This window comes from Spermophilus citellus, assembly GCF_964194105.1.
Source record: "Spermophilus citellus genome assembly, chromosome: 18".
Taxonomy (NCBI): domain Eukaryota; kingdom Metazoa; phylum Chordata; class Mammalia; order Rodentia; family Sciuridae; genus Spermophilus; species Spermophilus citellus.
Genome location: NC_138200.1, coordinates 15,418,861 through 15,442,879, shown reverse-complemented (window position 1 = coordinate 15,442,879; position 24,019 = coordinate 15,418,861). Strand labels below are relative to the sequence as shown.

Sequence of the window (24,019 nt, the reverse complement as noted above, 5' to 3'; positions counted from 1 at the left end):
TCAGAGGCCCCGGAGTCTGAGGGCCTGGGTCAGACCGTGCCTTCCCCCTGCGACTGAACAACTGCCTCCGCCCCTGGGTTTCTGGCCTGGAGACTGGAAATGGTGACAGCGGTTTCCACCACAGGCTTGTGGTGAGGCGAGCCTCTGAGAGCGGGGTTTCCGTCTTTATGTACGTCTTTATGACCAGAATCCTGCGACCTCAGCTCAAGAACCACTTCAGGGAGCGGCCTGGGTCCCCCCCAGCCCCTAGTTTCTGGTCTTTGCCTCCCCAGGCGGTGGGTCCCATCCCCTGCTGGTGCCCTACGACACTCTCACGGCCAAGGAGAAAGCACGAGATCGGGAGAAGGCCCAGGAGCTGCTGAAGTTCCTGCAGATGAATGGCTACGCGGTCACCAGGCAAGCTCAGGGGCGGGGCCACCCGGGAGGCGGCGGCGGGTGGGCGGGGCCCGGGTGCGGGGCGGGGCCATACCTTGCCAGGCCAAGGGGCGGGGCCTGGAAATGGAGGCGGGCCCTGAGAGAAGCTGAGGACCTGGGATGAGGCCCCAGAGTGTAGAGGAAGGACCTGCTGCAGCAGAAATGCACCAAGGCCCTGCTTCTGGGCCGACCTCTCTGCTTGTCCACCCAGAGGCCTTAAGGACATGGAGCTGGACACATCTTCCATCGAGAAGCGGTTTGCATTTGGCTTCCTGCAGCAGTTGCTGCGCTGGATGGACATTTCCCAGGAGTTCATCGCCCACCTGGGTAGGAAGAATGCCCTTCCTGTTTTCTGCCTCCCTAGCAATGACGAGCCTGGGGAGCCAGCCCCGGATCTCTCCTTCCGCCCCTCATCTAATTATCTGCTAGGCCAGACACTGTTCTGGATGTCGGAGATACATTGACCAAGACAAAGATCCAGCCCATCTGCCCCTGTGTTCCTGTGTGTTTACACCATTACTATTAATAACATTTAATATGTTAGTGTTTGGGGAAGAATAAATCAATAGAGCAGGATGAAGAGGATTGGGAGTGTGCTGCCCATAGTTATTATTATTATTATTATTTTGTAGTTGTAGATGGTCAGAATGCCTTTATTCTATTTGTTTATTTTTATGTGGTGCCAAGGATCAAACCCAGTGCCTCATGAATGCCAGGCAAGCGCTCTACCACTGAGCTACAGCCCCAGCCGAAGCCCATTGTAAATTTAAATAGAATATTCAAGGAAGACTTGGATAAGAGTGTGACATGGGCTGCATGTGGCCCAGTGGTAGAGTGCTTGCCTGGCATGTGCAAAGGCCCTGGGTTCCATCCCCAGCAGCACTGGAAAAAAAAGTGACATCTGAGTCATGACCTAAAGGAGATTCCTGGAGAGCCATTTGGATATCTGGAGACATCTGTTCCTTCCAGGCAAAGGAGCAGCAAGTTCAGAGTCCTGGAAGTCCCTAGTATGGGATGCCATGAAGCAGAGTGATTGAGGGGGACAGTGAGAGGACATGATGTTAGAGAGGTGACAAGACAGATCATGTAAAGCTTTGCAGGCCATGGTGAGAACTTTGTCTTTTACCCTGAGTGAGATGGAGCCAGAGGAGGGCTCTGAGCAGAGAGGGGACCTGACTCAGGTGTTCAGGTCCTTTTGACTTGACTGGGAACAGAGAGGGCGAAACTGAACAGATTCTGGATTTATCTTGAAGGCTGAGGCTGCTGGGCTGCTCCTTGGGTGTTTCTTGGACATCACCAACAGTCACAGCTAGGGCCCCCACAGTCTCTTTCAGTTTTCCCCAGAGACCCCCCAGCCCCCAAACCCCCACATTCCTGATGGTGAGAGGCAGATCAGGATTCAGTCCCGCAAATCTCTCCCCAAGGCCCACATGCTGAGCCTCCTTGCCGCACACCTCTTGCCAATTCCCTGCCCTCTCTGAACCTCAGTTTCCTCGTCTGTGATATGGGGTACTGTTCAACATAACTGCCATGGTTCTGTCACTTACTGGCTGGGTGACCCAGGGTGAATTGTTTCACAGGAGTTTCCTCATCTGTAAATGGAGGAGAGGGACCAACTACACAGACCAAGTTGGGAAGAGATTCTAAAGGATGACATTTCTCCAAGTGCCAGGGACATGTCAAATGTTTAATAATTGGAGCCAGTATTATTATTTTAATAGCTTAATTATTCCTATTACCATTTTTGTTTGAAATGCTCTTTATTTAAAAATTATTCTAATGTATTTATATCAACTTCTGGTCTTATTTGTTTCATTCATTAATTCTAAATTGACTCCGTGGTAGACACTGAAGTTCAGAAATAAGAAAGGCTTGTGATGAGTGAGGAGAGGAATGGTCTATGGCTTCACCTTCCTTCCGGTTTGTTCTCCTCCCCATTTTCAGTTTCAGGAAGGGTTTGATCAAGGGATAGGGGAGATCAGACAAAAGAAGAGGAGAGAGGTTTATCTGACAGCCAACAGAAGTGACTTCATACCAAGAATTTATCTCCCATCATTTCCTAGCCCTGCCCCCAGAGTCTCTCCCATCAGGTCACACGGGATTCTCCAGCCTTGACCCCTCTGTGACCCCATTTGTCCTTCCCGACAGAGGCCGTGGTCAGCAGTGGACGAGTGGAAAAATCCCCACATGAACAGGAGATCAAATTCTTTGCCAAGGTGAGAGGTGGGCTGGGAAAGGCAGAGGGGGCCAGGAGCTGTGGGCCTCCCCCTCCTCACCACCCCGTCTTCCTTCCCCACCTGCAGATCCTGCTCCCCTTGATCAATCAGTACTTCAACAACCACTGCCTCTATTTCTTGTCCACACCGGCCAAAGTGCTGGGCAGTGGTGGCCACGCCTCCAATAAGGAGAAGGAAATGATCACCAGGTGGGCTGCCTGCAACCTCTGACCCCTGACCTCACAGGGTTATAGTCCTGGACCCCTGACTTCCTGTGCTTGGCCTTTAGGGGCTCTGTCCTGGGTACTGGGCACTGGTCACTCTTCTTGCAGAGGTGATAGATGGGCTGGGGTGACAAGTTGTCCCTGTTTGCGGGACTGTAGGGTCTCCCAGGATGTCAGGTAAACTGGGACAAACCGGTCACCCTGTTAGGAAGGCAGATACCCGCTGTGGCTCCCCAGGCCAGTCACCCCCTGGGATTGTCAAGCCTGCTGGTTGGATCCCCTTCCTGAAGTCCTCCTGCTCTGGCTGCCTGCCGCCCTCCCCTGTCCTCTCTGTTCCTCTCCTTTCCCTGTGCCCCCGCCGCCCTGTCTCCATGGTTTCACTCTCTGTTCCCTGTCCTGTCCCTTCCTTTAGCCTCTTCTGCAAACTCGCGGCCCTTGTCCGCCACCGCGTCTCTCTCTTTGGTAAGTGGCCCTCCCCTGAGCTTCCCGCCAGCCCTGGGAGGAAGGAGTTCCTGGGTTTGGCCTTCATTGAAGGAGTTCCTTGTGTCCTTCTCATGGACCTGGATGTGGACTGGGTAGTCCTAGGGACAGGGCAGTGACTGAGACAGGGGGCCGCTGTCCCCTGGCCCTTCCCTCCCCTCAGCCACCTTCCCCTCCCAGGGACGGATGCCCCCGCCGTGGTCAACTGTCTTCACATCCTGGCCCGCTCCCTGGATGCCAGGTAGGGTGCGGGGTGGCACCCACTGCCATCCTGCCCCAGCCCCTGCCCTTCACACCCTCCACATGGAGACTTTCTAGAACCGGGTCCCCGCTTCCCCCCTAGGACGGTGATGAAGTCAGGCCCCGAGATCGTCAAGGCCGGCCTCCGCTCCTTCTTCGAGAGCGCCTCGGAGGACATCGAGAAGATGGTGGAGAACCTGCGGCTGGGCAAGGTGTCGCAGGCGCGCACGCAGGTCAAGGGCGTGGGCCAGAACCTCACCTACACCACGGTGGCCCTGCTGCCCGTCCTCACCACCCTCTTCCAGCACATCGCCCAGCACCAGTTCGGAGACGATGTCATCCGTAAGAGCCCCGGCTTCTGGGGCGGGCGGGGGTCCATCACAGGTGGCGGCCAGAGTCCCCAGCTCATGGTCATTGAGTCCGTTAGGATGTGTGTTAAGCTGCTCTGACCCAAGACCCCAAGTCACTAGAACCTGGAAAATCTAGAAATTTCTTTCTCATCTAACGGTGACTTGTAAGTGGGTCACAGGGTCAGAAATCCAGGCCCCTTCCCTCTCACGGCTCTGCCTTCTGTGAAATGTTGCCATTCCAAGGTGGCCCGCCACCACATCCCTCTAGGCAGCGGGAGAGGAAGTAGATATGGAGCTTGTGCCCGGGGAGGCTGTCGGGGAAGGCCCCGCTGCTGGGAGCCCGGCTTCCAAAGAGCTTCTCCTGAGCCGCATCCCCAGCCCCACTTTGGTTCTTTTAAAGGAACAACCTAGAAGCAGCCCTGTCACTTCTGCTTATGTCAGACTAGTCAGAACATGGCACATAGCCACCTGTCACCACCAAGGAGACTGGGAAAGAGGCCTTTGTTCCTGGAGGTCATGTGTTGAGCTCAACATGGGGGGTCTCTGTGAGAAAGAAGGTAGGGGCAGGGCTGGGAGTCGGAGAGCAGCGTCTTTCATGTTTGTCCGGCCATGGGACACACGAGGGTGTGACATAGTCGAGACTGTGTTGTGTGGGACACAGAACGTGCGACATGCAGTGTGGTGTCACTGAGACATAGGAAGGCCAGGTGGCTTGACATGACACTCTGTGGGCAGGGATTCAAAAGAGCCTTTTAAGATGTGGCTGGGAGCAGGGTGGCACCAGGGGGTTGGCAGGAGGGGCAGGGGAGAGACACTCGGAGGTGGGGAAGACAGGCTAGGGAAGGGAGGTGTCCAGAATGAGACCAGGGACTGGGGACTGGGGACAGTGGGTCCTCTATAGAGCTGGAGATGCGAAGATGTGGCCAGTTTGGGGAGATGCTGAAGTTGGTTTGGGACACAGAAGTTATGAAGGGCCTCGGGGACACTAAGGGAGGGCTGTCCAGTTAAGGAGCATAGGGCCAGTGGGCTCTGGGGACCAAGGGATAGTGAGGCCCTGTGCTCACTGTTTATTTGAAATTACAGTTGGTTGCTAAACAGGTTGGTGGCATGTGCCTGTAATCCCAGCCACTCGGGAGTCTGATGTGGGAGGATCACAGGTTTGAGGCCAGCCTCAGCAATTTAGAGAGACCCTGTCTCAAAATTTTTAAATATTTTTATAAATGGCTGAGAATGGAGCTCAGTGGTAAAGCACCCTTGGACTTGATCCTTAGTGTGTGTCTGTCTGTCTGTCTGTCTCTCTCTCTCTTTCTTTCACACACACACACACACACACACACACCTATTGAAAGATGGAAGAAAGGTAGCACTTGGATGGCGTTCTTCCCCAGGTCCAGCTTTTTATTTGAAACTTTTGAAAAATACAAAAAAGTCAAAAAGAAGAGTTTTCACCTCTGCGTCACCTTTCACTGCACTGGTGAAAGTACCCACAAAATCTCTGAAGTTCTGAATGTAAGTCGCACCTCATGTCTGAATGCTGAGGCTGCGCGTCCCGGAACCAGACCTTCCACCGTGACCCCAGCATCACCATCACCAACCTGATCACGTGAAAGACCCCTGTCACCCACACAATGTCTGTGACTTATTTTTGTTTGTTTGTTTGAGACAGAGCCTCCATGTGTTGCCCAAGCTGGTCTCCGATTCCTGGGTCCCAGTGTTCCTCCTGCCTCAGCCTCCCAAGTAGCTGGGAGCCACCACATCTGGCTTGTCTTTGTTTTTTTTTTATTTAAAAAAGTCAGATTTAAAAAAATATTCATAAAAGTCAATATTGAGAGTAAGGCGAGTATGCAGCATTTAAAGGATTATGAAGTAAAACCTCCTGTGTATTTTAGGAGATTGAAGGGACTTGAAAATGAAGAGGAGACTGAAAACAACACTATGAAAGGAAATGCTCAATATATATATATATATATATATATATATATATATATATATATTAGTTGTAGTTAGACACAATACCTTTATTTTATTTATTTACATTTTTTTAAAGAGAGAGAGAATTTTTTTAATATTTATTTTTTAGTTTTCAGTGGACACAACATCTTTATTTTTTTTTAATTTTTTTTTTTTAATGTGGTGCTGAGGATCGAACCCAGCACCCCGTGCACTCCAGGTGAGCATGCTACCGCTTGATCCACATCCCCATCCCCTATTTATTTACTTTTATGTGGTGCTGAGGATCAAACCCAGGGCCTCACACTTGCTAGGCGAGCGCTCTGCCACTGAGCCACAACCCCAGCCCCCGAGCTGTAGTTAATTTTAAATACATATCTGATTTCAAAATTTTTTAAATGTAAATAATTTGCCTGTGGCATTTACAACATCCAGTATATATGGAGGAAGAAAGCAAGAGAGAGAGAAAGGGGAAATATGCGAATACCAGATTGAATCATATGTATGTGAATTCTTTCATGCATTTGATACTTTTTCTAAACAATAGATAACGAATAATTTGTGTTTTGTGTTATTACACTTTCTACCACTAGTATTCCTTCCATTAATATCGCTATTTTTGCCATTTATATTGATATGAATATATTGTATTAAATAGTATCTCCCACTTTTAAAAAAGTCAGAATCCTGTCAAGTTTGGTGATATTGCTGTAGCCTTTTTTTTTTAAAGATCTTTTTTGATATGGACACAATATCTTTATTTATTTTCATGTGGTGCTGAGGATTGAACCCAGGGCCTCACATGTGCAAAGCAAGCGCTCTGCCACTGAGCTACAACCCCAGCCCCCGCTTTTTTTTTACCTAAGTTGCTGAACCCACAATCCTCCTGCCTCAGCCTCCTGAGCCACTGGGATTACAGGCGTGCTCCACCACACCTGGCCTCTGTAGCCTCTTTTTAAATCTAGGACAGCCCCTCCTCTTTTGGCCTCATGACATTCGTGAAGTCAGGGAGGGTCTTCAGTTGGCCTTCTGGGAGGTAGGTGGACAACCCGAAATTGTAGCCAGGCTTCATGCGTATTTGCATTTTTCTGAAGGAGGTGCTTTCATCAGAAATCCAAGGAAAAACCAGTTAGCCTTTACTGAGGGTCTACTACGTGTCCTGTTCTAATTATTTGTCAAGAATTAATTCATTTGGCTTGGTGCGGTGGTGCATGCTTGTAATCCCAGCAACTTGGGAGGCTGAGGCAGGAGGATGGTGAGTTCAAAGCCAACTTCAGCAATTTAGGGAGGCCCTAAGCAGCTCAGCAAGACCCTCTCTCTAAATAAAATATTAAAAGGGTTGGGGATGTGACTCAGTGGAAGAGTGCCCCTGAGTTCAATCCCCCATACCAAAAAAAAAAAAAAAGGAATTAATTCATTTGGTCTCACAGCCACCCCATGGCGAAGGTGCTAGTGAAGGTACTATAATTATCCCCACTTTACAGATACAGAAATGAATCAAGAGTTGGTCCTTGCTCATGTCCCAAGAGCAGGCTGCCACTATGGCCCCTGCTGTTCCCCACTGCTTGATCTCCCTGGTATGGCAGCACACCCCAGACCTAGCCCCCTCTCTCCCTCAGTGGATGACGTCCAGGTCTCTTGCTACCGAACGCTGTGCAGTATCTACTCTCTGGGAACCACCAGGAACCCCTATGTGGAAAAGTAAGAAAAAAAGTGACACAGTTTGGGGCTGGGGTGGGCACTGTGGGGCTGGAGGGGAAGGGAGGCAGCCCCGGAGACAATGAGGGTTTAAGCAAAAAGGGAGAGGGGATGGGGCTGGGGCTCAGTGGCAGAGCGCTTGCCTAGCGTGTGTGAGACACTGGATTCGATGCTCAGCACCACATATAAATAAATAAAATCAAGGTCCATTGACAACTAAAAATATATTTTTTTAAAAAAGAGAGAAATGTTCAAAATCTTCAAGTAGTCAGTATCCACGCCAGCTGCAGTTTCCCAAGGTGGCCACTTGAGGGCGCTCAGGAGAATGCCAGCTATGGAGGCTGCTGGATCTGAGGCCTATGGGAGTAGGCACTGGCAGGGCAGGATGCCTGGGTGCTTCCTGCTGGGGATCAAGCTTGCTCTGGGGAACCCGGGGAAACTGGAGCAGCACACAGGAGCCACAGCATGCCGAGGGCCAGTGGGGGGGACCGTTTCAACCAGAACAGAAGTCCCTTCTAGGGACACTGCTGCTGGAGAGTGCTGGTGGTTTGTGGGAGGGGTGCTTCTGTGCAGGATGGGCTTGGGACCCAGGACCCCGAGGAGGCACTTGGGAACTACACACAGCCCTCTCTTCCAGGCTGCGGCCAGCCCTCGGGGAGTGCCTGGCCCGCCTAGCAGCGGCCATGCCTGTGGCGTTCCTGGAGCCTCAGCTGAACGAGTACAACGCCTGCTCTGTCTACACCACCAAGTCTCCCCGGGAGCGGGCCAGTGAGTCTCGTGGGGTCAGAGCAGCGGTGGGAGTTGCGTCCTACCCAGCACGGGGCTCAGGGAAAGCCCCCTTGGGAATAGATGCCTCTGAAATCTGGGCTGTGAGGGGCTAAGCATTCCTCAGGGTGGGGGTCTCCATCGTGGGGCCCTGGCTTGTGCTGCAGGCCAGTTCCCAGGCTGTTACAGGGGGAGCATTAGGAGGCCAAAGAGGGAATTTGGAGCCATGGGGTTTATTTTAGAAGTGGTAAAATATGAGGTCAATGGAACTTTCCAAAGCTCACTTTGGGTGAGGGGCACGTGGGTGTGAGAGCATTAGGGAAAGCATGGGTTCATTCATTCAATATTTACTCATTTAACAAATATTTATGGAGCACCCACGAGGGATGAGGCACTGTCCTAGGCACCTGAAATTCTCATGAATATCCTGAGAATCATTGTCAACAACCTGGGCATTGACGAGGCCTCATGGATGAAGCAGCTTGCTGGTGGGTGGGGGCACGAGCCTAAGTTCTGTATACCTCCTGAGGTCTCAATCTAGAGGTTGGACTGAGGTATGGGTCTCAGGAATAGAAGTTCCAGAAAGGAAACTTGTTCCTTGAGTCACTACTGTAATCCTAATACCATGTCTCGCCCATGGCAGCCAAAAAAGTGAGCCATGGACCATGTGTTTCAGGGGTCAGAATGGGGGTGGGATTTAGGAGACAGGGTTGGAGGGATCAGCTGGGTGAGATGTTGCATGCCTGTAACCTCAGCTACTCGGGAGGCTGAAGCAGGGGGACCAAGGGTGTGAGGCCAACCTAGACAACTTAGTGAGACTCTGTCTCAGAATTTTAAAAGGGGGCTGGGGATGCAGCTCAGTAGTACACATTTGCCTACAGACACAGAGACACGGGCCCTGTTTTGATCCTAAAAAGCACCACAAAAAAAAAAAAAAAAAAAAAAGTGGGGCTAACCTGGGTTGGAAGGGAGTTGTTTTGGAGTTTGCTACCCAGCAGGAGTGCACTGTGGGAGATATTAGAAGTGAAGGTTTCTAGAATTTGGGTGCAATTTCAGGGAATGGACCAGTTTGGGAGTGTGTTTTCGGGCCACTGAGTGTCAAGGTCAGGGTGTGAGAGGTGGTGGGTTGGAGGGTGGGATCAGAGGAATGGAGACTGGGAGACTAGTTCAGGTGGGTGGCAGTTCAGTGGTAGCTGATGTGTTTTAGGGAGGTCCGGGGTGATGTGTTGGCATGCCCTGACCTCTCTCTGTACCCCAGTCCTGGGGCTCCCCAACAGTGTGGAGGAGATGTGTCCTGATATCCCGGTGCTGGAACGGCTTATGGCAGAAATCGGCGGGCTGGCTGAGTCCGGGGCCCGCTACACAGAGATGCCACACGTCATTGAAGTCACGCTGCCCATGCTGTGCAGCTACCTGCCTCGCTGGTGGGAACGTGGCCCTGAGGCGCCCCCTCCTGCGCTGCCCGCCGGTGCCCCCCCACCCTGTACAGCTGTCACCTCTGACCACCTCAACTCCCTGTTGGGGAATATCCTGAGAATCATCGTCAACAACCTGGGCATTGACGAGGCCTCGTGGATGAAGCGGCTTGCTGGTGGGTGGGGGCACGAGGCCTCTGGGGGAGGCCAGCGTGCTGGGGTCCCTGGACCAGATAGTCTGAGAGGGAGATCTGGGGACCCGTGGCCTTGTAGGAGTTGGGAGGAGTCAGAGTGTAGGTTTTCCTGGGTCAAAGGCCAGGGGTCAGAAACGGGTTCACAGGGTTCACAGGGTCTGGGATGGATGACTGGGTCCCTGGATCCCTCCACATTGGATTCTGAATTTCTGGAGCTTTGGAGGAGGATAGGTCAGAGGTTAGGAGCTGAGTCAGAAGCCTGAGTTCTTTATACAGAGGATCAGACGACTAGATCAGGTGTTGGGGTCCCTGATATGAACAGTTAGGGTTCTAGGTCAGAGGTCCAGAGATCGGTCTTTAAATTGTTGCGATTCCTGGGTCAGAAATTCCCTGTAGAAGTTCTATGTTATGAATTGGGTTTTAAATTGGAGTCAAACTGGGGATCGGGGGTGGATTGGAGGTCAGGGTCAGAGATCAGGGTCTCTGTAAGAAGCCAGGGGTCCCCGTCAGAAATCAGAGTAAGAACATGGTGTGGGCCAGGTCAGAGGTTGGAGTCACGCTGGTTAAGGGTAAGACATCAGGTTAGGATTTAGTTTGGGGGATTCAGAGGTCAGAGACTCTGTCAGGCTGGGGCCACAGGACAGGGACTGGGTCTTAGGTTCAGTTCAGGGATCCTGGTTAGGATTAGCATTCTGGGCTATGACAGAGGTCAGGGGTGAGGTGGGGAATGGGATCAGAAAATCCTGGGGTACAAAGCCCGGCTCAGGTTTGGGTCAAATGATCGTCACTGGGACGATGTATAGATCAGCAGTCACGGGCTGAGAATGGAGGTGAGGGGCTGTGTCAGAGGTCGGGTGCGAGTGACCCCTCGCCCCTGCAGTGTTCGCGCAGCCCATCGTGAGCCGCGCCAGGCCCGAACTCCTGCGCTCGCACTTCATCCCCACCATCGGGCGACTGCGCAAGCGCGCAGGGAAGGTGGTGGCGGAGGAGGAGCAGCTGCGCCTGGAGGCCAAGGCTGAAGCCGAGGAGGGCGAGCTCCTGGTGCGCGACGAGTTCTCGGTGCTCTGCCGGGACCTCTACGCCCTCTACCCGCTGCTCATCCGCTATGTGGACAATAACAGGTCAGCGGGTCGCTTCCCTGACCCCACTGGGCCCTCCCTTCCCGACCTGCTCCAAGCTCCTCCAGTCCCCACGGGCCACACTCACCCCTCCCTCTACCTAGGGTTATTAACTCTCTGACCCAGGATTAGCAAATACGGTTCAACTTCAAGTTGAAAAAGATTCCAATGTTGCATCAAGGGCTTTGTGATTGACTAGTCCTGTCTGCCACGGGAGCAGAAATGGGGAGTAGTGGTGTGTGCGCAGCATAAGTGCCAGGAAGTGATTAAACTTGAACTGTTATCAATTGCTGCTTAACTTTTACTAGCAAAATATGCTTAAATAAACACCAGCTTACCCTGGCCTGTTCTTAGGAATAGAGAGCTTCTAGAAACCTTCAGTTATAGACATGCTATTGTGTCTGAGGAACAGCACCACTTCCCTACAGGTCTATAAGCTTGGTTCTAGTTTGTTTCTCCCTTTATGTCTAAGGCGAAAAAGAGAAGGCTTGGCGCCCACACCCTGCCCCCAGAAGACTTGATAGGCAAGGGTCCTTCCAATCTAAGAAAAAGGCTTTGGCAGCTCATTTCTACCCTCCCCAACACTTTTTTTTGGGGGGAGGGGTACTGAGATTGAACCCAGGGGCACTTTACCAGTGAGCTACATCCTCAGCCCTTTTTTATTTTTATTTTGAGACAGGGTCTCACTAAATTACTTAAGGCCTGTCTAAGTTGCAGAGGCTGACCTCCAGCTTTGGATCCAACTACACCTCCTAAATTGCTGGGATTATAGGCCTGCACCACCCACTGCATTCAGCTTTTTTTTTTTTAACATAGGAATATATCATAAAAGAATATCTAGTAGTCCCCCATTTAGTTACTTGCAGTCAGAAAATATTAAATGAAAAATTCCAGAATTTTTTAAAAACTCCTAAATTTTAAATTGCACACTCTTCTGAGTAGTAAGAAGAAATCTCTACTGTCCCACTCCATCCTGCCCAGGACATGAATCATTCCTTTGTCCAGTGTATCCATGTTGTATATGCTACCCACCATTAGTAACTCAGTAGCCATCTTGCTTATCAGATTGACAGTCATGGAATAAACACAGTATATAAGAGGGTTTGGGTTATTATTCATGGTTTCAGGCATCCACTGGGAGTTGGGTAGCATTCTCTGCAGATATAGTTTGATTTTTTTTAAACTGATCTCCTATGGTTGGAGATTTAGATTGTTTCTGATTTCTCTGTTACTAACAGCATCACAATCTAGCATGTTCTCTATTACTAACATCCTCTTTGTGCTCATGAGTGGGCACTGCTGTATGGTAGGGTGCTAGGAATGGCAGTGAACGTTCAAAGGATATGAACAGTGTTCGGTTCATACAATGACAATGGAAGTGGATGGGTCTCACAAACCAGCTCCAGTATAAGAAGCCAGAAAGAAAAAAGAGAGAGAGAGAAGATAGCCAGGTGCAGAGGCATACACCTGTAATCCTAGCAGCTCAGCAGGCTGAGGCAGGAGGATCGCAAGTTCAAAGCCAGCCTCAGCAACTTAACGAAGCACTAAGCAACTCAGCGAGACCCTGTCTCTAAATAAATTCAAAAAAAGGACTGAAGATGTGGATCAGTTAAGAACCCCTGAGTTCAATCCCTGGTACCAAACAAACAATCAAAAAACAACATATAGCCTATTTATAGTCTATAGTCTATTTATATGATGTTCAAAAATAGACAAATACAATGTGTGTTCTGGACGGCAGATGAGGTCTCCCTTTTAGGAGAAAGAAAGGGACATGACAGAGAGGGAGTGTGAAGATACTCTGGGACTAGAAATGTCCTATCCTTTGTCTAAGTGGTGGACGGTGTTTTCCATTGTGACAGCTGGCCAGGTGGATACTTATTTACATGTGTGTTGTATATCAGTGAAGAGGTTAGAGAAAGAGAAAGAATTAGAAAAGGAATAGTCACTGAAAATTTGAAAAGTCCATCTGAATGGCCAGATTCCCCTGGTAAACTCCTGGCTTGGCATTGATGTCCCCTGGTCCCTGAGCCCTCCTGAGTGCTCTCTAGGTGGTCCCCTTCCCTGGAGATCCTGACCCCCACCTCACCTGCTGCTTCCCCTGACCCCAGGGCGCACTGGCTGACAGAGCCCAATCCCAACGCAGAAGAGCTGTTCAGGATGGTGGGCGAGATCTTCATCTACTGGTCCAAATCCCACGTGAGTCCCCAGCCATGCCACTGTCCTCAGAGAAGCTGCTGTCCACAGGTGCCCTTCCCCCCACACACACCCTCTCTGACCCACATCATTGCCTCCCCCACCAGAATTTTAAGCGTGAGGAGCAGAACTTTGTGGTCCAGAATGAGATCAACAACATGTCCTTTCTGACTGCTGACAACAAGAGCAAGATGGCCAAGGTGAGGGCCCTGCTGCGGGGACCAGTGGGGGGAGGAGTGGGGGAGGGGCGGGAGGCGGTGGCGGCCCCCAGGGCTCCTGCCTGACCCTCCTCACCATCCTGTCCTGGTCAGAGAGCAGTTCTTAGGGCAGCTCCTCTTGTCCCATCTCCCCTCCCCTCCCCCTCTTCCCTGTCCTCTTCCTCATCTCCCTCCTCCCCTCTCCTTCCTGGTCATCCTCCTCCTCCTCTCCCCGTTTCCCGTCCCCTTCCTTCTTCCCCCACCACCCTTCTCAGGACGATGCTCTCCTCAGGGTCATTAAAGAGCAGCCCCCTCCACCCAGGGTCTGGAGATGCCTCTAAGGGGTGGGTGGCAGGGTGGGCAGAGGAGCTGGGGACTGCCACTTTGGAGTTGGGCTGGGGGTCCTCTGTGGACAGGGGTAACCCTTCTTGTGTCTGTCTGCACCCCGGTGAAGCAGGCGGGAGACGAACAGGTCAGCCCCACATCTGGAACCTTCCGCATGGCTCTTGGCTAAGACCTCCCTCCCCCAACCCCAACCCCAACCTCTCCAGAACCCCTGCCCCTGTTCCTACCCTCTCAGCCCCCAGTCCCCATCCTCCTCTTCCTCCTCCCCAACCCCCCCATTCCCTTCCCAATCCTCAGCTTTTGGCAAATTTGTTGGAAAAAGTTTTTTTTTGTTGTTGTTTTTGTTTTTATTACCAAAAAAACAAAAACAAAAACAAAAACCCCAAACTTCAGCTTTCCCCAAAGCATCGTGGGCTGAGGTCAAGGGGAAGGGGGCTGGAGAGGCGCATGGTGGGCGAGGCAGCACTCTGTGCGGTGGTGTAAGGCTTGGGCTCTGGACTCAGACAGACTTGGGTTAGACTCCTGTGTTGGTAGTTAGTTGTGTGACTTTGGCCAAGTGTTATCTCTCAAGCCTCTGGTGGCATCCAGCCAGTGGCCCCCAGCGTCTGGGCTCTGCGAGGCCTCAGTGAAATGCATGTGTGCCCTTCAGCAGTGCCTGGCACTTGGGTCATGCTCGGTGTTGCCAGCCGGCGTGGATGTGGCTCTGGCCGCAGCTTGTCCCCGGAGCTTCTCACTGGCATGACGGGAGTGGCCCTGGCCAGGGTCTGCATCCAAGGCTCCAGAACACGGCTGTGGGACTCTGTGTCCCGTGTTTCTGCTTCCAGATCCCTCAGGATCTCTCTTGCACCTTCTGTCCCTCATCTCCTTGTTTGTTCCAGTCTCTCTGTGTCTCTTTTTCTTCAACTTTTCTCGTCTCTTGGGACTCTGGGTGGTCTGCTTCTTTATTTCATTCTCAGGAATTCCATCTTGGAATTTGAAGCATGGGGCTGGGCATGTGGCTGGGAGAGGGGGTTGTACTGGGACATCTTAGAGGATTCTTGGGGAGGAACATCAGAAGTTGGGGAAAGCCCAGGATCTGGGACAATCTGGAAGGGCTGGGATTAGAAGTTGGGAATATGGAATGGGGGCTTGGGTCTGAGAGAGTCTGTGCTCATGGCTAGAAGTCGGAGGTGCAAGATCAGCAAGGTCGGGGTAGAAATGATGTGGGCTTTGAAGTTGGGGAGGGGCGCCTGGCATCAAGGGTGGGGACTGGAGTGTGGACACTGAATACAGTTGGGGCTGGAGCAAGAAGCTGGGCTGGGACTGAGCCCTGTGTCCCCACAGTCGGGTGGTTCCGATCAGGAACGCACCAAGAAGAAGCGCCGGGGGGACCGGTACTCTGTGCAGACGTCGCTGATCGTGGCCACGCTCAAGAAGATGCTGCCCATCGGCCTGAACATGTGTGCTCCCACTGACCAGGACCTCATGGTGCTAGCCAAAGCCCGCTATGCTCTGGTGCTTATCTAGCAGCCCCCAGCACCCATGGGACCCGGGGACCCTAGTGAACTCCCAGGGCCCTATGGAACCCCTCAGGACCCCACTAAGCCCTCCTCCAGGACGCAGAATACTCACTGAGCCCTCTGGGATGCCCCAGGCTCTCCCCCAGGGTGCTGAGGACCCCACTCGAGATATTGCCAAGGCTCCACATACTTAAGGACCCGAATTAGGAAGCTCTAAAGACCCTCCGGACTCTAATGAGCTCTTAAGAACACTACCAGAACCTTGCCAAGTCTGCTGAGACCCTGGGTATCCTCTGAGACGCCATAAGCCTCTCTGAGACTACTCTGAGCCCTCTCCAAGACTACCATGGACACCCACCCCCAATGCTTTGGGACCCATTGAACTTCTCATGCCCCCTGCCCTCTCCTGTACCTCTCAGGAGTGGACCTGTGGGTTCCCACCATGCCCTCCAGCGCACTTCATCTTGCCTTCAGGCCCCTGCTGACCCCTCCACTTAGACTCTGTTGAAACCCAAACTGAGCACCCAAGGACTCTCAGGGACCCAGTGAACTCCTGTGATCTTCTTAGCTCCTCTTCCCCAGGACCACCGCAAACCTCTGCAGACTCCAGTCTCCTAGGCATCAAGAGACCCAGCCCCCAGGTCCTTAAGCCTTCCAGGACCCCAGGAAGGCCTCACTCACCCCTTGTATGGGACAGCAAGGACAGTCCCCCTCAGGTTCTTCTCAGCTTCAGGAACCCTAAGGACGCCTCCTAGGATTCCTATTACCTTCTCCAGAATTCGCTAAGCCCCTGGCAATTTACTGGCTCCCATTCTGCGGCCTGAGAACCACTGACTTCGCCCCTAGTATCACAAGGACCTCTTTCCTGGGCCTCCCAAATCCCCTTCCCTCAGGACTTCGAGCTTCTTCTAGGACCCAGTGAGTCCTGCTAGGACTGCAGAGTCCTCTAGGGCTCCCACTGGTCCTCAGGACTCCCTTCTTGGGACCAGAAGTAACCCCTACCCTGCTGAAGCCTCCTTTAGACCCTGTTTAACCAGTGACTTAAGTGACCTGCTTCATCCCCTATGACCTCTACTGACCTTGCCAATTCCCTTCAAAGCCCTCCTCACCTTTTCTGATCTTCAAAAACTGCCCATCCCACCCCAGCCCTCCTCTTCCGGCCCCCAGCCCCTCTTTGGCCTGATTTGACCTTTGATGATATTCTCTTGTCACTCTTTCCCTCCTCTCAGACTTTCCGTGAGGACCCTCTCATCCTGACTGCCCCTTCACGGTGTCCCTATGACCCCCTTGTCCTTCTAGGACACACCACTGTCCACTGCCCTCCTGGGGGTCCTTTCAGTTTCTCCCAGGGTCCCCCCCACACAAACCTCTCGCCAGTCCTGGGGCAGCGGGCCTAGAAGAGGGAGGGTAGGAGCGCTGGCCTCCGAGTGACCCAGAGGGCCTTGTCTTCCCAGAAAGACACAGATGAGGAGGTCCGAGAGTTCCTGCAAAACAACCTCAACCTTCAGGGAAAGGTAAGCCTCTCATCGGCCACCAAAAGGTTCAGTCAGACGACAACTGCAATAACAGCCAAAGTTTGAGCGCCTACTGTGTACCAGGCACCGCAGGACCTTAACAGGCTCTCACCCAATGGAAGGTTGGCCTTCTGGAGAGGAGACCAGCCTGGAGGCTGACCCTGCGGGGAGCGCCCTCAGAGAAGCTGGGCTGAGCAAGGAGTGAGCGGGCATGGGAGCTGCCCTCACGCCGGACATCCTTGCTCCCCGCAGGTCGAAGGCTCCCCGTCTCTGCGCTGGCAGATGGCCCTGTACCGGGGCCTCCCGGGCCGCGAGGAGGAAGCCGACGACCCGGAGAAAATCGTGCGCAGAGTGCAGGAGGTGTCTGCGGTGCTCTACCACCTGGACCAGGTGGGTGGGGCGCGAGGGCGACTGCTGAGTGGCTGACGGTAGTCTGTGGGCGGGGCCTAGGGGTGGCCTTCAGTCTGTGGGCGGGGACCCGGAGCCTGGAGTGGGAGGCGGGGCTTAGAATGGAAACTTGGATCTACTGGGGGGAGCTGGGGCTGCATCCCGCATCCGGGAGCCAGACGGAGGGCCTCCAGGAGACGTCACCCCAAGGATGAAAGTTTAGGCCCGGAGGCAGAGCCGGAACCTTAACTCCGGGTGAAACCAAGATGGTCCCTCAGCGGTGCATGCCACCTGCACGAGGACAGTTTCACCTAGGGCTGGGGGAGGGAATCTGGCCAGGGGCTCGGTCCAGGGACATGACAAACTGGCCCCCTCCGCAGATTGAGCACCCCTACAAGTCCAAGAAGGCCGTGTGGCACAAGCTGTTATCCAAGCAGCGAAGGAGGGCCGTCGTGGCCTGCTTCCGCATGACGCCCCTGTATAACCTGCCCACGTAAGGAATGGGCGGGGAACGCGCCAGGGCAGCACAGGGGCTGAGGGGTATGGCGGGCAGAGTGCCAACCCCGCGGAGTCTTGGGCATGGTGGGGGTGGCAGGTGCATGGCCGTTCAGGGGCTGAGGCTGGAGGAAGGCAGGTCTTGGTGAGCGCAGACGTTTGCCTTGCAGGCACCGGGCATGTAACATGTTCCTGGAGAGCTACAAGGCCGCCTGGATCCTGACTGAGGACCACAGCTTTGAGGACCGCATGATAGATGACCTTTCAGTGAGCTGCGGCCTGGGGCTGCGGGAGCAGGGTTGGATAACTCCAGGGGAACCCTCCCCACTGAGGGGGATAAAAATGGGAGCTCCTGGCTTGGGTAGAAACAGGGTGTAGGATTGAAGAGAAGTGGGGGGGGGGGAAGCTCCAGAGCAGCAGGGCTATGGGGGAGACTGGAGGGGACTCCAGAAACCCCTCCCCCAAACCCCAGACTAAGCCCTCTCCCTCCCCCAGAGAGCTGAGCAAGAGGAGGAGGAGGAGGAAGTGGAGGAGAAGAAGCCAGATCCCCTGCACCAGCTTGTCCTGCACTTCAGTCGCACTGCCCTGACTGAAAAGAGGTGGGGACCCTGCCCAGCTTCAGAAATGGCCTCCACCTGGGAGTGTGGCCTGAGCTCCTCTCTCACGGGGCCTGCCAAAATAGAGTGACCACAAGCGTACATCCTATGGTCACAAGATGGCTGCTGCACTTCCAGGAATCATAGCCACATGTCATGTCCTATGAAAGAGACCTGGAGTCTGACCTTTTATGTCACTTTGCTAGGCAGGGCCACCCTGTACCACTGTGCAAGCTGGACACGTCCCAAGATTGTCTCATCTGACAGTTCACATCCCAGACGATGTGGGTTTAATAGACTTTCCTAGAAGAAAAATGTCGTGTTTGAACTAAATCAGGATGTTTTGAAAAAAAAAATGACAACTTTCCAATTATATTAAACAATTAATTCTCACAGGGATCCACAGGAAGTGGTGGCTTTTTCTAATTCACTTGAAGCTTTCATTCATATGAGCTAATGAGTCTCAGAAATAAATGGTAGCAAGGCTGCTACTGATAATGACGAAAATAACAGTAACTGGAGGCGACATTTATGAAGTGCTTATTATGTGTCGGGCATCCTGCTAAGCACTTGCCGTGCGCGCGCGCGCTCACTTAATCTTCAAACTCTGAGGTAGACATACTAACTCCTTTTTGTGGATGGGGAAATGGAGGCACAGGGATTTATTTTTCTCATACAATACAAGGTCAGAAGCAGTAGGACAGTCAGGAGCTGGAAAATGGCACAGTGACACTAACAAGGACCCAGGTTCTTCCTCACTTCTTGCTCTGCCATTCTTAGCTTGTGTCTTATGGTCACAAAATAGATGCTCCAGCTCCATGCATCCCAACCACATGCCAGGCAGAAAGAAAGGGAAAGGCTTTTTTCCTTTAAGCAAGACTTCAGGTCTTTTTATCCAGCAACGGAAGCTCTCTCTGACTTCTCCATGTATCTCATTGGCCAGCATTCTGACCTCAGGCCACTGCTAGTTGAAAGGGCCACTGGAAAGTCAAGGAGGCTGAGGCAGAGGATCGCAAGTTCAAAGCCAGCCTCAGCAACAGCGAGGCCCTGTCTCTAAATAAAATATTAAAAAGGGCTGGGGATTGGCTCAGTGGTTAAGTGCTCCGGAGTTCAATCCCCAGGACCAAAAAAGAGAGGGGAAAAAAAAAGAATAGGAGTCCCCTCCACTGGCCCTGACTGTCTCCTTGCTCACCTCCTCAGCAAACTGGACGAGGATTACCTGTACATGGCGTATGCAGATATCATGGCAAAGGTGAGACCCTCTCACCAGCCAGGGCAGGTGCCCTGCTCCCCAGCTACAGTACCTGTTCACTCACAATGGGGAGTGGATGGGGTTCTCCTCTCACCACCCCTTCACTGATGTCCCCTTCCCAGAGCTGCCACCTGGAGGAGGGAGGGGAGAGCGGTGAGGCTGAGCAAGAGGAGGCTGAGGTTTCCTTTGAGGTAGGTGGGACCAGGAGGTCCTAGAGGGAGGGTTGGGGGACCCTGGCTATAGTCGTCTCCCATTCATTCAGCATGTGACCATGTTCTTAGGGACATGGTGGTGACCAAGCCAACCCACTGGGGAGACAGACACATCAACCAAGAGTAACAGCGCAGGGTATTTCCCATGGGACAGAGGTGTGGGGGCAGTGGAGGGGTCCAGGGGGCGGCTCAAAGGTGTACAGCAGCCCAGGCGAGTGCTCGGCCCAGCCTACAAGAGGGCATCAGGGAGGGCTTCTCAGAGGAGGAGGGGTCCAAGCAGAAGGACAAAGGGAATGTGCCGCGGAGGGGTGATTTCATAATACATGCACTTCTTTATTCATCCGTCCAATGACAAGATCTAGCAGTGGGTCCGGTACCTACTGTTCTTGCGAAGTACTGATGAATGTAAGTGACATTTCAAGATGTCTGTAGCAACAAGAATGTGACGCAGAAACATGAGTCTTCTTGGTGACAAAACCACAGGTTCTGCAAACACTGCTATGATTAGCGGCGTCATCTGTAATGGAAAGAGATGCTGAGTTTCCCTTAGAGGGTGGTGAACATGAACGCGGGACTCTTGTCATCACCCAAGTCCACAGATGCCCTGGACTCTATCTAATGACTCTCTGGCGGTCCCTGGGCCCAGGCTAAGGCTGCTCCATATCCAGCCCTGATGCCTGTAGACCTTGCCCTAGGCCCAGCCCTGTGCTAGGGTGGGCGGGGCTGGAGCAGGGAGAGCAGGGTGAGGCTGAGGCTGAGAGGGAAGGGCTAGGCCGGGAGCTCGGGCTCAGTGACCCACTGTCTGCTGTCCACGTAGGAGAAGGAGATGGAAAAGCAGAGGCTGCTGTACCAGCAGTCGCGCCTGCACAACCGTGGGGCCGCAGAGATGGTGCTCCAGATGATCAGCGCCTGCAAAGGTGCGCACCTGCAGCAAGCGCAGGGAGTCTGCGCACACCCACCTGTCCCGCTCTCTCCAGCGCCCTGTTCCCTGTGGACCCAGCACATACACTTGGCCATCATGGCGCGCCTAGGATTTGCACTCACACCCAGGCCTTCCAAGTTCCCCTTGCACACTTGCCTTGTGATTTCCCGCCTATCCTTCAGTCGCCACGGCCCCTACCTTGCTTGGCACACAGCTCCACCGGCTGCTCTCCCATCCCTGTGACGCTGCCTTCTGGTGGGTGGTGCCCCCAAGCGGGGTGGACCATCTTTTGCCTCTCCTCCACTCCCTCCAGGAGAGACAGGGGCCATGGTGTCCTCCACCCTGAAGCTGGGCATCTCCATCCTCAACGGAGGCAATGCTGACGTGCAGCAGGTAACCAAGGTGCAGGAACTTGGGAGGAGGGCTAAGAGGTGGGAGTGTCCCATGTGACCCTCAGGCCCCCTCCCATGCTGCTCCCTCTGCAGAAAATGCTGGATTATCTGAAGGACAAGAAGGACGTTGGCTTCTTCCAGAGTATCCAGGCGCTGATGCAAACATGCAGGTAGGGATGCGGCTCAGTGGTTAAGTGTCCCTGGGTAAAATCCCCAGTACCCAGCTCCGCCCCCACCAGAGAGAGAGAGAGAGAGAGAGGGAATGAGAATGAATACTAGAGGGACGTAGTCACTCAACGTGGATAGCTGCGCAATTCACAGTAGCCAAGCCGAGGAACCAGCCTCCGTGCCTGTCAACAAATGGATAAAGAAAATGTCACACACACACACACACACACACACAATGGAGTTTACTTAGCCGTAAAGAAAAATGAAATTATGGCATTTGCTAGTAAATGGATGGAACTGGAGAACATGATGCTGAGTGAAATAAACCAGACCCCAAGTCAAGGATCGAATGTTTTCTCTCATGGGCAAAAACTAGACCAAAATAAGGGGGAAAAGGAGAGAGATAAAAGGGGGAAGGAATCCCAGGAAAACAGAAGAGGTCAGTGGAGTTGAGGGGGGAGATGGGAGAGGGGAAGAGTGGCAGAAACTTTCCCATGTGCCTGTGTGAATGTGGCAGTGACCTCTACTTTATGTATGTCCATAAGGCACTGATTTTAAAAACTACAAACAAACAGAAGAAAGATCAGTGAAATAGAGGGAAGGGAACAGTGGAGGGAAGGGTGAAGGAGTGGGCACTGAACTGGAGCGGGTTATATTCCATGCCTGTGTAATTGTGTCAGAATGAATCCCAAGGTCACGGATATCTATAATGAACTCATGAAAATATAAAAGAGTGAGTTGAACTGCAGGGGGCGCTGACGCACGTCTGTAATCCCAGATGTGCTTCTCAGGAGGCTGGAGCAGGAGGATCACAAGTTCAAGGATAGCCTGGGCAACTTGAGGGGACCCTGTCCCAGAATTTAAAAAAAAAAAAAAAAAAAAAAAAAAAAAAGCTGAGACTGTAGCTCAGCGGGAGAGCAACCCTGACCTCCATCCCTGGTTCCAAAACCCACCGACCAAACAACAACAAAACCAGGAATGAGTTGTGTTATAGATTCTGGGCAGTGGACCGAAGGTTGTGGAGGGTCCAAAGGGACTCAGTGTCATCACATTCTTGCCGCCGTCCTTTCTTTCCTCAGTGTCCTGGATCTCAATGCCTTTGAGAGACAGAACAAGGCGGAAGGGCTGGGCATGGTGAACGAGGACGGAACTGGTGAGACCCTCTCTCGGGCTGCCCTCTCCCTGGGAAGTCCTCCCTCAGGAAGCCCCTGCCCCTCCGCGGCCACCGCCCAGAGTTCCCTGCCCCTAAGACACCCCCTTCCGGAGAGCTCCCTTGGGTTCCTCCCTGCTGGGGCCCCATCTTGGCTTCCCGTTCCTCCAGGGTTGTCCCCCGTGGTCCCCACCCCTGGGTGTCATTCTGTCCTGTGTTCTCTCACCCATCACACACGGCCCCGCCCTCTTCGTGCCCCAGTCTCATGCCCTGGTTGCTGTTCTCTCATTAATGTCCCTAATCCGGGTTAATGGAGTCTCCTCTTTGCTGTGTTTTGACGTGTCTAACCTTCTCCCTGACCTCGCCTCCTGCCTCTCCATCTCCACCTGTCCTCCCCCCTCCCCTCCCTTGGCTTTTACCCTCCTTTCCTACTCTTGTTTTTGCTAATCTGCTTCCTTCTGTCTTCTGGCTCCTTCTCTCTGCGGACTGTTTTTCTGTGTGTCCCTGTCCTTGTCCTTGACTGTGTCCCTGTTTTGCTGTCCGTCTCCGTCTTTCTTTTTTCCCTCTTTTCTCCTGCTTCCTCCTCCCATCCTGTTGGCTGCCCCAGTCATCAATCGCCAGAACGGTAATTCCCCCGCCCGCCCGCGCCTTGCTGTGCAGCTGCCCTTCCCTTCTAACCCCACCTGCCCCCCCCACCTGGGGACTGAGGATCTGGGGCATAGGGGGAGGTGGGGGTGCCATGGCCCAGGAAAGTCTTGAGATAAGGAGCTCGGAGACCAAGATTCAGGGCCCCGATGAGTCCCCAACGAAACTTGGCACGGGGACGTACCTCTTTATCTTCCCTAAGCCTGTTTCTCCATATGTAAAGTAGAAGCCAGAAAAGACAGCAAAGGTCTTTTTCTAGCTGGACATTGTCGGACTTCCAGACCCAGATTCGCAGTCCCGGGGTGGGGTGACCCCCACTCCCACCTTCTCTGCTCTCTGCGCCCCGACCCCAGCTTGGTGGGTCAGCAGATCTCCCATCCACCAACCACACCGGCTGCCCCCAGCATCCACTCTGATTGGTTTGCGCCTGCCTCCCCCGCGCCTGCGCCGGTTGACCCATTCACGGTCCAGCTCCTCCCTTGCAGCCCACCAGGATTGGCTTCTCTCAGATGCCCATTCCGACTGGCCCATGTTTACACACCCACCCTGGATTGGTACTTTTGAGGCATCTGGGCCAATCAGCTGGCTTTCAATCCCTATCTCTTATCCCAGCCCAGTCCTCCCCTGCTTAGAGCTTTTGTGGGAAAGTGACCCCAACCCCCATAATCCATTAACCCCAGCAATCTGGAAGGGGTCAGAGGGTAATACCTGTTGCTTGAATGTCTATGGAGTCAGCAGACACTCCCAGGTGTCACTCAAGTAGTGACATCAGAGGGATCCTGATGCTATAGAAAGACACTTGAGACCCCAGCTTCATGACCCAGGGTCCCTCCAGTCTCCATTTGCGGATGTCGCGGACTCGAGGTCAAAACCCTTGGTGTCATGGATGCCTATAACCCTTATAGTGTCTTTGAAGTAGTGGCCGCTCCTCCCAGCACCCCCGTGCTTTGCGCATGTGTGTGCAGTGTGTGTGGGTCGTGTGCAT

The 24,019-nt window shown here is 53.1% G+C and overlaps 1 protein-coding gene across 4 annotated transcripts in view; it reads left to right on the top strand.

Moving 5' to 3' along the window:
- Nucleotides 1-24,019, top strand: part of RYR1 (ryanodine receptor 1) — a 112,452-nt gene that overhangs the window by 53,956 nt on the left and 34,477 nt on the right. Inside the window, exons 57-83 of one of the 4 annotated variants that reach the window (XM_081274772.1) lie at nucleotides 273-396; nucleotides 626-741; nucleotides 2,563-2,630; nucleotides 2,718-2,839; nucleotides 3,267-3,316; nucleotides 3,515-3,575; nucleotides 3,678-3,916; nucleotides 7,494-7,575; nucleotides 8,210-8,340; nucleotides 9,596-9,928; nucleotides 10,827-11,067; nucleotides 13,176-13,263; nucleotides 13,368-13,460; nucleotides 13,915-13,929; nucleotides 15,126-15,296; nucleotides 16,756-16,815; nucleotides 17,068-17,205; nucleotides 17,583-17,695; nucleotides 17,868-17,964; nucleotides 18,193-18,296; nucleotides 19,494-19,545; nucleotides 19,668-19,736; nucleotides 20,575-20,674; nucleotides 20,993-21,072; nucleotides 21,165-21,241; nucleotides 22,319-22,392; nucleotides 22,997-23,014. In XM_081274772.1, the coding sequence (XP_081130898.1) occupies nucleotides 273-396; nucleotides 626-741; nucleotides 2,563-2,630; nucleotides 2,718-2,839; nucleotides 3,267-3,316; nucleotides 3,515-3,575; nucleotides 3,678-3,916; nucleotides 7,494-7,575; nucleotides 8,210-8,340; nucleotides 9,596-9,928; nucleotides 10,827-11,067; nucleotides 13,176-13,263; nucleotides 13,368-13,460; nucleotides 13,915-13,929; nucleotides 15,126-15,296; nucleotides 16,756-16,815; nucleotides 17,068-17,205; nucleotides 17,583-17,695; nucleotides 17,868-17,964; nucleotides 18,193-18,296; nucleotides 19,494-19,545; nucleotides 19,668-19,736; nucleotides 20,575-20,674; nucleotides 20,993-21,072; nucleotides 21,165-21,241; nucleotides 22,319-22,392; nucleotides 22,997-23,014 (2,916 nt within the window). The remainder of the gene's footprint in view (nucleotides 1-272; nucleotides 397-625; nucleotides 742-2,562; nucleotides 2,631-2,717; nucleotides 2,840-3,266; nucleotides 3,317-3,514; nucleotides 3,576-3,677; nucleotides 3,917-7,493; nucleotides 7,576-8,209; nucleotides 8,341-9,595; nucleotides 9,929-10,826; nucleotides 11,068-13,175; nucleotides 13,264-13,367; nucleotides 13,461-13,914; nucleotides 13,930-15,125; nucleotides 15,297-16,755; nucleotides 16,816-17,067; nucleotides 17,206-17,582; nucleotides 17,696-17,867; nucleotides 17,965-18,192; nucleotides 18,297-19,493; nucleotides 19,546-19,667; nucleotides 19,737-20,574; nucleotides 20,675-20,992; nucleotides 21,073-21,164; nucleotides 21,242-22,318; nucleotides 22,393-22,996; nucleotides 23,015-24,019) is intronic. The other 3 variants (XM_081274773.1, XM_081274774.1, XM_081274775.1) reach the window with 3 other exon arrangements.